The sequence below is a fragment of the Eschscholzia californica genome, unplaced genomic scaffold, assembly GCF_041429995.1.
Source record: "Eschscholzia californica isolate CP2 unplaced genomic scaffold, dmEscCali1.0.p SCAF_6, whole genome shotgun sequence".
In the NCBI taxonomy this organism is placed as follows: domain Eukaryota; kingdom Viridiplantae; phylum Streptophyta; class Magnoliopsida; order Ranunculales; family Papaveraceae; genus Eschscholzia; species Eschscholzia californica.
This window is the reverse complement of record NW_028238483.1, coordinates 319328-331127: the sequence shown is the minus strand read 5'-3', so window position 1 is coordinate 331127 and position 11800 is coordinate 319328. Positions and strand designations below refer to the sequence as shown.

At 34.9% G+C, this 11800-nt stretch overlaps 1 protein-coding gene, 1 long non-coding RNA gene and 1 pseudogene across 2 annotated transcripts; 2 read left to right on the top strand and 1 right to left on the bottom strand.

The window, feature by feature from the left end:
- Positions 1-268: 268 nt before the first annotated feature.
- Positions 269-2798, top strand: LOC147530676 (uncharacterized). The gene is made up of 3 exons (XR_015227803.1): positions 269-521; positions 611-655; positions 1767-2798. It is a non-coding gene; the product is annotated as an uncharacterized LOC147530676 (long non-coding RNA).
- Positions 2799-5041: 2243 nt separating this feature from the next.
- On the bottom strand, positions 5042-6253 carry LOC147530675 (putative amidase At4g34880 pseudogene; annotated as a pseudogene).
- Positions 6254-8901: 2648 nt separating this feature from the next.
- Positions 8902-11529, top strand: LOC147530674 (uncharacterized). Its single transcript, XM_086649121.1, has 2 exons — positions 8902-9024; positions 10520-11529. Exons 1-2 carry the CDS (start codon positions 9015-9017, stop codon positions 11335-11337), a joined length of 828 nt encoding a protein of 275 aa, XP_086505247.1. The 5' UTR covers positions 8902-9014; the 3' UTR covers positions 11338-11529.
- The last annotated feature ends 271 nt before the right edge of the window (positions 11530-11800 follow it).

Genomic DNA, 11800 nt, shown 5'->3' with positions numbered 1-11800 from the left:
AAAGCACATTCTAATTACTAAATTAGTGAGATTAACTTGTTGAGTAGCTGATTATAAAATTCTTTTAGTTAAGTGTTTAAATATATACAAATAAGAGTTAATTCTTATATGACCCCCTACTTTGTGACCAGCTCTTTATGACCCCTTTTTTTTTCGTAAATTCAAAATGACCCCCTATTTTCAAGTAAATGGCATTACTACCCTTCTTAATTCTAAATTTAAAACATTAAAAAAAAAAAAAAAGTTATTTCCACCTCGCTCCTCTCTCTCTCCAATTCACCTCTCTCTCTCTCCAACTCACCTCTCCCGTCCAAATATTCTCGAATCAGTTCTCTTCGTCGATTTCAGCCGAGAATCCCATAATCTTCTAGTTCCTATCATAAAAATCTCTCAACCCCAAAAATAATTGTTCCTAACCCTAGAAATAATGGTTAATCCCATAATTCCATCATTGAACATGGTGAAATCCACTTTAAAACTATGGAAAGCTGAAGATTTCATCATTGAGTTCCCTTCATGCGGTGAGTTATATTGAGTTTTCTTTCGAGTTATTTTGTTTTCTGAATTTCTGTAGTTTCCTGAATTTTCAATTATTTTCTTTATGCTACAGAGATAAGGTGGTGAGTTCTTTGGCGTCTCACTGATCATCCAACCGGTAAGTTTCTGTTAGTGATGACTGATGAACCTGTTAAATGTGGTTGTTTAATATAAGTCCTGAAAGGATTGATTATTGAGCAGTGTTTTAGATATGGTTCAGTTGTTTTTTATGTAATATAGTTTTGTTGCTTTACTTTTTTGTGAGAAATAATAGATGCTATATAGTGCACACAACCTATTTGATATAAATCCTGAAAGGATTGAGTAGCGCTTTATATATGGTTCAGTTGCTTTAGATGTTATCATGCACTCTTTGTTTGTAACATTTGAAAGTCAGTTTACCACCTACACTATATATTAATCTAGATATTACAATGGTTTATATCTCACTCATTAAAATATGAACTTTGCTGCCTATGGAAGGAAAAGACATATAACCAGAAGTTAGTGAAAATAGAGTTTACATACATTCTCTATTTTGAAACTTTAAAGCCCTTGGAATTTGGTTTGTAATGGTCATATATCTAAGCAAAATACAGCTCACCTTTGTTAGTTGCCTAACTACTCCCATTTGGAACTTGAATTTTCTATACACATTTTTAAATTGCATAACGTCTCTTTGGTGTATAAGAGATGGTTCTCACTGTCTTTCCTAAATGTTGATTTATTAGGCAACTAAACTTCGGCCATCTCCTTTCAGCGAAAAAAAAACTATAGCCGTCTTAAACCATCTATTTTGTATTAATGCACTTAAAATGTTTAAGAGAAACCAACCGTGGAAGACATTGTTATATAGTGCACACAACCTGTTTGATATAAATCCTGAAAGGATTGATTATTGAGTAGTGCTTTAGATGTGGTTCAGTTGCTTTAGATGTTATATAGTTTTGTTGCTTTAGTTTTTTTGAGAAATCATAGATGTTATGTAGTTTTGCCTTTCTATAAATTTACAACCTTCGTTAAAGTGGTATAAAAAATCGTTTCGTTTCTAAATTGTGTTCTTGTGTTTTTTGTTCCCATTTTCAACCCATGTTGGTATCAATAATAATACTCGTGTTCTATATCAAGTTGGGGATTTATGCATCACCATAGACATCCTCATTTTCCCTTGATTTAATTCTTCATACTATTTCAGACTAATTGTTATTGTGGTTTCCAACATTAATTAGTGTGGTCCTCAAGCTATTGTCGATGACCCATTCAGAAGAGGAAGCAACATTCTTGTAAGTACTCAAGTTATTTTAGTTATCATACTATTACCAGAAGTATAAACTTCAACCATTCTTGGACAAAACTTTGATAAAAAAAAGACAAACTCGTAGATAAATCTGACCGTCCGTCCCAGACCCCCTAATATCAACCTTTAGATGTTGATATAAAATATTGATTACAATAAATGGTAATTTGTTACATGCCCTTACATTTAAGAATTACCAAACCGTTTCACGGTTACGATAAATGGTGAGTTAATGCCCCTTGCACTTGAGAATTACCAATCCGGCTCCTGATTTCATATAGATCTTGACCGTCAGAAATTCATGTGTGTGGGTTCGTCCTTGAAAACATGGTTCCAATTACCGTTTCCCAAACCCTTCCTCTCCAGAAACGGCTACCATTACTCGAAGTTTTATAGTAAGTTCATCTCCCCAGAGCCCAGACTCCCCTCTCCATCTTCCTCGCCCCTCTATCTCTACCAGAAAGCTATCTACGTGCTTACGTTAGTCTTCGTCAATGGAGGAATTTCAGTTATGTCATCATAACACTTTCTCTGTTTACACGTATTCTTTTCAAACATTATATAATAGACTAGAAACCCAGAGACTCAGTTATGGCTGAGATGCCGATTCATCTAGATATAATCAAAAACTAAAACCACCAAGATAGTTGAATGCCCTTTCTCTGTCTAACTTCGTTTACCTCTTCAGGTACCCTTTTTTTTTCCTTTTCAAATAAGTCGGATTGAGTTTCTAACTAACTTCATGAAATAGGTAAAATGAAATCAGGGTTCATTAATTTAGGGTAATGTTTATGTAATGAGCTTAGTTGTAGTTCCTGGGTAGTTAAAATTGGATGAAATAAAGTTAAGGTTCATCATATTTGTTGTGATTAGAAAGGGGTTTATTTGTAATTTTCAAATGGTGATTTTAGTATAGAGTATATTGTTCATACTGTTATTAATTCATTAAGTAAATTTGGATAAAGATTCGATTTTAGTATCTGATTCATGTTATTGTTATTCGCTTAATAATCTTGGGCTTGTATTTCCTTAATTTTTGTTCCTTTCTTCTATTTTGGGTATTTGGTTCAAATAGTTTTGTTCCCTGTTATGTGGTTTGAGTTCAAATCTATGGCACATTGACAAAAACTACTTTAAGAAATGCTCACGAGAGAGTATAATGTATGGTTTCTTTTAGTTTTTGGGTTACCCATGTTTTTGATATATTTTCTTGCAATTTATTTTCAGTTGTTTCTGTGTCATTGCCCTTTCCCTTCTTGATATTTCTGCACTCTCACCTATCTTTTCACTACATATATTATAACCAAAAGATGTGTTGGTTTTCAAATTTTGGCTATTTACAATTCAGTCTCTTTTTCAGTATCTTTACCAAGCAATAACGGATCATTGCGTAGAGATTTTAGTAAAAAGGAGAAGATGTTGGGTAGTGCAGAATTGTCTTACGACATCACAAGGAGAACTCAGAGACGGAACCGTCCTGTCTTCACACATCAAATGCAATTCAAATGGATATGTTATCGGTATCTTGGTTTTAGAAACTATACATCGTTCGGTTCTTGGTTAATATGAAGACAAAGAAACATCACAAATTATCTAATGAGACAACTCCAAGGGAATTTGAGTCTCTCTATGTGCAAAAGTTTATCGCAATGTGATTCAGAAGTTCTTAATCGAAACGGAAGAATCGATAAAAGTAATGAGGGAGCTTCCCAATTCTAACGTATTGATGATTCTTCAATATCACTTTGGAAACTATGTAGCAAAGGTCCGAGGATTACCTCGTCCTTACTTCATGAGTTTGATTTGTTAATAGTTTTTATGAATTAGTCGACAACTTCCCAACGTGACAACTTCCTAACGTTATCTTGATTATCAATGAACATGTGTCTTTGTTCAATGTTGTAGTAGTATGTAAACATGTACAACGATATGTTTTCTACATCCATTCGCGATATGGTGTTGTCTTGACTCTTGGCAGTATTGACATGTTAGAGCTTGATTTGTTTAATGAGAGATAATTTTTACATTTATGATGTCAGTTAGGAAAGTTCATTATGAGTTTATTGTTATCTTTTTAGTCCTTGTGGATTAAAATTTTCTAACTTCATGAATTTGGCTACCGTGTTTCGAAAATTGCCTGTGCCCTAAGGGAACGGGTTATACCTAGTTAAGAATAAAACACTATTAATAACATTAATAAGAAGAAACTCATAGATCTGCTTAAAGTTGTTGAAGTGAGAAATGATGGGAGAAAGCATGAAATTAAACAATTAGATAAATCCCAGTCATTCAACTTTTCTAATCTCTCTTAGTCTTTTAATTGATTATGTCTCTCATAATTCATTGAAACTCGCCATAACTTCGAAACTTGATTAAAAGAATGCACAAATTAATGTATTTATTGACTTAAAAAAATCTAATAAAACATCAAAACTATTATCTGAGGAACTTGGTGAACTGTAAACAATGAGATCCTAATATTGATGTAGACGCAGCGGAATAATAAAATAAACTAAGAACAATTAAAGAAAACGATAAACTAAACTTAAATTCTTATTAACTTCAATTGATTTTCTCTTCAAGGTGAATAATAACATAGACTAAATCTCCTTTTATAAGATAATAAACCTTCCTAGATAGACTCAAACTAGGATTCCTAAAATAATAAACTACTCAAACATAGAAACTTTAAAATAAAGAAATATCAAATTATAGTAACTTCTTTTCTACTAAATAAACTACTATTATGACTTAATAGGGTGTGGGCACGCGTGGACGTGGGCCCACACGCCTATGCGCCTGCATCAGCACCCTGTTCCCCAGAAGGTTCGTCCCGAACCTTTTCAATGAAGAAAACCTTTTGATGCACCCGCAGATGATGAATTTCGCCATACCTATCCTTAATTCCCACTTTTCACGAAATTTGCTGAAAATCCGTAGAAGACAAATCTGGACCAAAGTACCAACTATAATCTGAATCATAGGATACAAAGATTCACTCCAAAGCAAGAATAGTGAATAAGCATCCAATAAATTTCGACATCTCCCATCATCTTTTAAGTGGCTGACGAAGATTGCAAATACTAACTTCCTCGTTCGCGGAAAATCAATGAAAAATATTATCTTCCAATCCAATATGTATGTAAGACGAAATTCCAGAATTATCACCGCGTCAATCTTTTCGTCAACCATCAGTTTCTCAAAAACTTAATCAACTCTTCTTAACTTATTTAATGCTTCAAAATATACCCTATCATGCGGGTTTGTATCCCCTGGAGAGAGAAAAGTATGTTGCCCATAGTCTTTCACTTTTTCTTCTTCTTTATTAGCATTATTGAAGGCAATGACATGAGATAATGTTCTGACATTTGACTGAACCAAATTAGACAAGTAATAGTTGGGATCACTCTTCAACTCATACCGAATAGCTACCACTTCGTTATAAGTCATATCTTTCAAGAATGTTTCGTACTCGGGTATCCGAATGGGTATAATGGAAGCACCCTTATTGCTCAAAGTAATAAGAGATTGCTGATAAAGAGATTCAATCGGATAAGCATAATAATGGTGCCCGTAGTAACGCCATAAGTTTCCTCTCCTCTTACCGGCGAGGCCATCTCCTTTCAAGAATTGCTTGTATCGATCCTTTGGAATAAATAGTGATACTTCTCTCGTGAGTCCGTCATTAGGGTCATTACCAACAATTGCATCCAATACGTGCACGGCATCAGATACTGTCCTTCCTATGGGACCAATACTATCTTGTCTAAGACCGATAGGTATAACCCTAGACCTACTTGTGATACCCACAGTTGGTTTAATACCCACAACACAATTAAGGCAGGTCGGGTTTGTAATTGAGCCAACAGTATCAGTTCCAAGAGAAACCATGACTAGGTTTGCAGCAACACTAACTGCAGAACCAAAGCTTGAACCACCAGGCGATTTCTTAGGTGCATATGGGTTTTTAACTGTACCTCCTCTAGCACTCCAACCATAAGGACAATTCACCGATTTCGGAAGACACCATTCACCGAGATTCGCTTTGCCTAATATAATAGCCCCAACTTCTCGTAACTTTTGAACAACTCCAACATCTTCCAAATCGTCTTTTTCTTCGCCGGAGTATGGTTCAGTTAGGATTTTCGAGGTTTTGAGAGTAGAGAAATTACTCCTCTTTTTCTTTATTGTTTCAAGAGAACTTCGCAGATGGGGATTTGATAGAGAAAGATTTGATGTAGGACATAATTGATTCGGAAAAATTTTATGATTCGAAACAAGAATATCTTCTCCCGGAATTGTATATGAATCGAATAATTGGTCCGAACATGGTTTTTTCATATCACGAATAGAATTTAGGTTTGATAAAGAAAATTTACCTTTTTCTTCTTCCTCGGCCATTGAGAGAATTTCGTTCATCTTGTCAAGAACTTCTTCGGTAACAATGGTGGTTGAGAGAATATGGGATGGTTGGGTGGTAACTTGGGTTGGTAGTGGAATAATGGGAGAACGATTCGGGTTTGTTCGATGTTAGTTGTTCGTTGAAAGAGAAAGGTGGTGTTGTGGGGTTTATGAGTGGGAACACCGGTGATAGTGGTGATGTAGGGTTGTTGTGAATCGGGATTGGGGTCGTGTTAGGTTGACCAAGTATGGAATTTGAAGTTGGTGTTGTGGTTGGAAGTGATAATGATGCTTGAATGGAAGTAGTAGAAGAAGGAGTAGTGGTAAAAGAGGGAGACTTACATATGCCTTCGATTTGTTTAGATAGCTTCATGATCGAATCATTGACTTGATCGAATTTTTCCATAGTTTCCTTCTTGTGATTTTCGAATTTTTCCATAGTTTCCTTCTTGTAATTTTCGAAGTTTTCCATAGATTCCTTCTTGTAATTTTCGAAAGCTTCTTCCAATTTTGTAACCGAGGATAACTTCTTGTTGATGTTGTCCCATTCGGAGGCAAAAGATGGTGCCTTCTCTTTGATTGTTGGAGTAGGAACGGTAGAATTAACCATTGTGATTGGTTAAAGAAAAAATGGCTCTAGATACCACTTGATGTAGACGCAGCGGAATAATAAAATAAACTAAGAACAATTAAAGAAAACGATAAACTAAACTTAAATTCTTATTAACTTCAATTGATTTTCTCTTCAAGGTGAATAATAACATAGACTAGATCCCCTTTTATAAGATAATAAACCTTCCTAGATAGACTCAAACTAGGATTCCTAAAATAATAAACTACTCAAACATAGAAACTTTAAAATAAAGAAATATCAAATTATAGTAACTTCTTTTCTACTAAATAAACTACTATTATGACTTAATAGGGTGTGGGCACGCGTGGACGTGGGCCCACACGCCTATGCGCCTGCATCAAATATAACATCAAATCAAAATTAAGTGATTTTTTTTTTGTTCCGTTAAAAAAAACCCCAAAACAAAAAAAGACTAAGAGGGAGGAGAAGATGAAGATTAAGTTTAGCAACCTAAAATTAATCGTTCATAGAAGAAACTCAATTTTTAAATCCGTGGTATTCTCTTTTCCTCTAGAAACCCCTCTCTAACACTTTGTATCTCGTAGTTTCTGCAAGGGAGAAATTATGTTAGAAAGAGATTGACTCAAACAAAAATTTAGATAAAAAAAATAAAGAGTATAAAAACTATAAAAGAAATTGTAATTGAACACAAAAACGAAGGTTAACATTAGCAAAGGCAAAAGAGAGTTTAGTGGAGAAGAAGATAAATCTAAGGGTTCTTTCGTTGCGTTTCCAGATTGTTACACCTGTCCAAGAAACAAAAAAAATTAATTAACGAATAAACTTTAATGAACATTGAAGAAAAATGAACCTAACTAACTAAAAGAAGAAAGGAGAGAGAGAGAGAGTTCTTTCCATTGAGCAAAATTAACATATGGACTAAAAAAAAATTGACTGAACTTACCAATTATATAAACTTGTGAATGTATCTGCGGGTTGATTTTAAAAGTTCATTCCATTTAGAAAATTTAAATGACATTAATCAACAACACCATTCAAAACATCAAGAACGAAAAAAAATTTAAAAAGATATTAAATTAGTGAAGAGTTACTAATTATTGATGTACAACCTAAAATAAGGAGTATTAAATACTTTAAATGAAAGTAACTGCCTGATAATTTTTCTCTCTGATTATGTTAGAGAGATAATCAAGAGAGATTTAATTAGCATGTATATTATTAGAATCGAAAATTTAAAACCCACGATTCCCTCCTCTATTCTGGATGAAAAAAAATAAATGACTATATTAATCCTTAAACTAAATTTTCAGAAGTTAACATAGATGTTATTTCTAGATGCCATTGAGGGTAAATAAAAAAAAAGTAGTTTTGGTAAGTTACCAAATATAAAACTGCTTAGCACCGTGTAGCGAACCTAAAAATGTGGAGGTAGTCAGGTAGTTAGTAGGAGTATTAAATTTGATCAATGAATATTTGGGTAGTAAAATATTTCATAATAGCTAGAAAGCCTACATCTTTTACTATTAACTAAGAGTTGTCAAAATATCATGAGTATCAACACATAAAGTTTAAAATAATATTAGAAATTATCAATCAGGTCACTTCCTAAGGTTTCCAAAAATACCCTCATACATTAATGGTTTCTTTCTCTCACAAAACCCACAAAATTCTGGGAATATTTTTTTGTTCTTCTTCTCGATGGTTCTTCTTCTTCTTTCCTATGAGTTCGTGGTTTCCATAATCATCTTTGCTTGAACGATTTGTTGGTTTTACTTCGACGCTTCTTTTTAATTCTTCATGAACCTCTTCTGCTATGTGTTCGATTTCCCCAATCTCGAGTTAGTTGGAAGAAATTCCAATATATGTGGGCTCACATATGTATAGACATGTGTATGGCTATCTCAGTAAATTGTCAAGTCGTAAAGTGGTCTAATATGGATTGACTTGACTAGTAGGTATCAAAGTGTCATGGAATAAACGTGTAGAGACCATTAAGTGATTTCTAATTTGATGAGGGCCCAAATTAGAAATAAAAGTCTATAAATAGGGGTTATGGTCCCCATTTGGGCTTCTTCCCTAATCTCTACAAGTTTGGTTAAAGTGTGAAATCCCTTCATTACAAGAGAGGTTCTAAAGGAAGAAGAACTAAGTGGAAGATCAACCCTACCCAACCATCTTCAAGCTATGGATCAAGGTACGCTTCCGTGATTAAGTTTAATCTCTTTGAATCTTGTGGAGAGCATGTCTAGTTTATATTATACATGGCATATTATATGGTGGTTTTGTATTTGACTATATGCATGTATAAGGTTAAATATTCTAACAATTGGTATCTAGAGCCACTCCAATTTTAAGGTTCATTGAGAGATTTAGGAGTCTATGATATTTGATTTATCTTATGAACATATATCAAGGTTTTGTTATGTATAAAAATTAAGGTTATCATGATCTTCCATGAAAATTAAGTTCGGATAGTTTGTAGATAGGTTATCTTGACATATAAATATGTATAGCATGTGATTTGGTTCCATTTCAATGTTTAAGGATCAAAGATTTTTTTTATAAAATTAAGACATAATGATCTTACATATTGGGATTGAAAGTTTTATAGATTCGGCGAAATCACATTTTAATACAATTTTGATATTGGTTTAAACAAATTATATGTCAAAATTTGGGATAAATTTTTTTTATACTTCCTGTTTTTTTTATTTAGAGAAAAAAAAAAGAACAGGGGTTGGTTTTTTAATTCCCCACTTAATGTGGGGAATGAAACAGCACCCCACATTAAGTGGGGTGCGTTATTTGTCCAACCCCACTTTAAAGTGGGGTTAATGTTATAACGCCCCACTTTAAAGTGGGGATAGGAAGTGCCCACATTCCATATTAATTGGAATGTGGGCAGTCCAGTCAATTGGTCTGACCAGACCAGCTGACTGGTCTGAATCTAGTTGGTCTGACTCAGTCTGAGTTAGACAGATCTGATTCGAGCTGAGTCAGACAGATCTGACTCGGGATGAGTCAGACAGATCTGATTTGGCCGAGTCAGACAGATCTAACTCAGATCTGAATCGGGCCGAGTCAGACAGATCTGACTCAGATCTGACTCGCGCCGAGTCAGGTGTCATGTCAGTGTGTTAGACCGGTCTGAGTCAGACCGATCTGACTGGATCAATTACAGACCAAATTAAAAGTTGTTTTTGAACATTTATTTTGTAAAATTTAAACAACTAATAACTGATACATCCCTCAAACAATATCCGACATTTGATAGAACTAATTGAAGTAAAATGTCGCCAAAGTGACCTCTTTTATGTAGATTAGTTCAATGACAATGTTAGAGCAGGTCGTGTGTATGTAAATTCATGCGGGTATTAAGTCGACCCAAAGGTAGTTTAATATTTGGCCGAACTACATATACACCTGCGGTGATAAATGTGAGATGATTGTAAGGTGTCCATGTGAATAATGAGTCGGTCCAAAGATAGACTTATTGTTTGACGGGATTTATCGTCTATATTTGATTACTGCAACTGAGATACCACTTACAAATTAGTATTATTGTCCAAAGACTTGATGCTAATGTTGTGCTCGGTATTTTGCTATGTATCTAGTTATTGTTTGAATTTTAAATTTCACTTTACTTATGATGTGAACATGTAAATTTATTATGTCTATTCTCTGTGTAGTTGCTGCAAATATACCAATGAATGCTAACAACATTCCCATTCTCAATGGGAACAACTTTAAGGACTGGAAAGAGAGCGTTCTGGTCGTTCTGGGCTGCATGGATCTGGATCTTGCACTTAGGGTGGAGCAACCTGCCCCTCTTATGGATGATAGTTCTCCTGATGAAAGGAGACACTATGAGAGGTGGGATCGCTCCAATCGCATGAGTCTCATGATCATTAAGCGCGGCATTCCAGAAGCTTTTCGAGGTGCAATCTCTGCTGAGGTAACTAAGGCCATTGATTTCCTTGCCGAAATCGAAAAAAGGTATGAAAAGAACGATAAGGCAGAAACAGGAACGCTTTTGGCGAACCTGACTTCTATGAGGTATAAAGGCAAGGGAAACATAAGGGAGTACATCATGAAGATGTCTCATATTGCTTCCAAACTTAAGGCACTGAAGCTCGAGCTGTCTGAGGACTTACTCGTGCATTTGGTAATGAATTCTCTTCCTGCACAATTTGGTCAATTTAAGGTCAGTTACAACTGTCAGAAGGAGAAGTGGACTCTTAATGAGCTCATTTCAAACTGTGTGCAAGAAGAGGAAAGAGTGAAGCATGAGAACTCTGAAAGTGCTCATTTGGCCAGTACCTCAAAAGGGAAGGGCAAGAAAAGGAATAAGGATAATGAAGCTGCTAAGGGTCCAGAGCAAAAGAAGCCTAAGGAAGAAAACGGTTGTTTCTTTTGCGGAAAACCTGGGCACATGAAGAAAGAATGTACCGAGTATGCTACTTGGCGTGCCAAGAAGGGGTTGTCTGAGCTACCGAAAGCCATTTGATGGTGAAAGATACATCTATGTGGGAGACAGGCAGGCGGTAGAGGTCGAGGCAACTGGTCATTTCAGGATATTATTAGGAACTGGTTTTTATTTGGATTTGAAAGACACTTTTATTGTACCGTCATTCGGACGAAATTTGGTTTCAGTTTCTGTTTTGGACAAATTTGGTTATCATTGTTCATTTGGAAACAATCAGTTTAGTCTTTCTTTAAATTCAAATAAGTGTGGTACTGGTTCCCTAAGTGCTTATGATAAGCTATACATCCTTAAAGACAGCAGCTTAAATCCTTAATAGGGTACCATCTAAACCAGTTGCTAAAGCCAAGTCTAAAGCATCTACATATTTGAGGATGTCCATCTGAGGCAAGGCTTTATAGGCCGAACGAAAAGAATTTGGACTCCAAATCAATAAGCAGCTACTTTATTGGATACTCGGAGCGACCTAGGGGCTACAAATTTTATG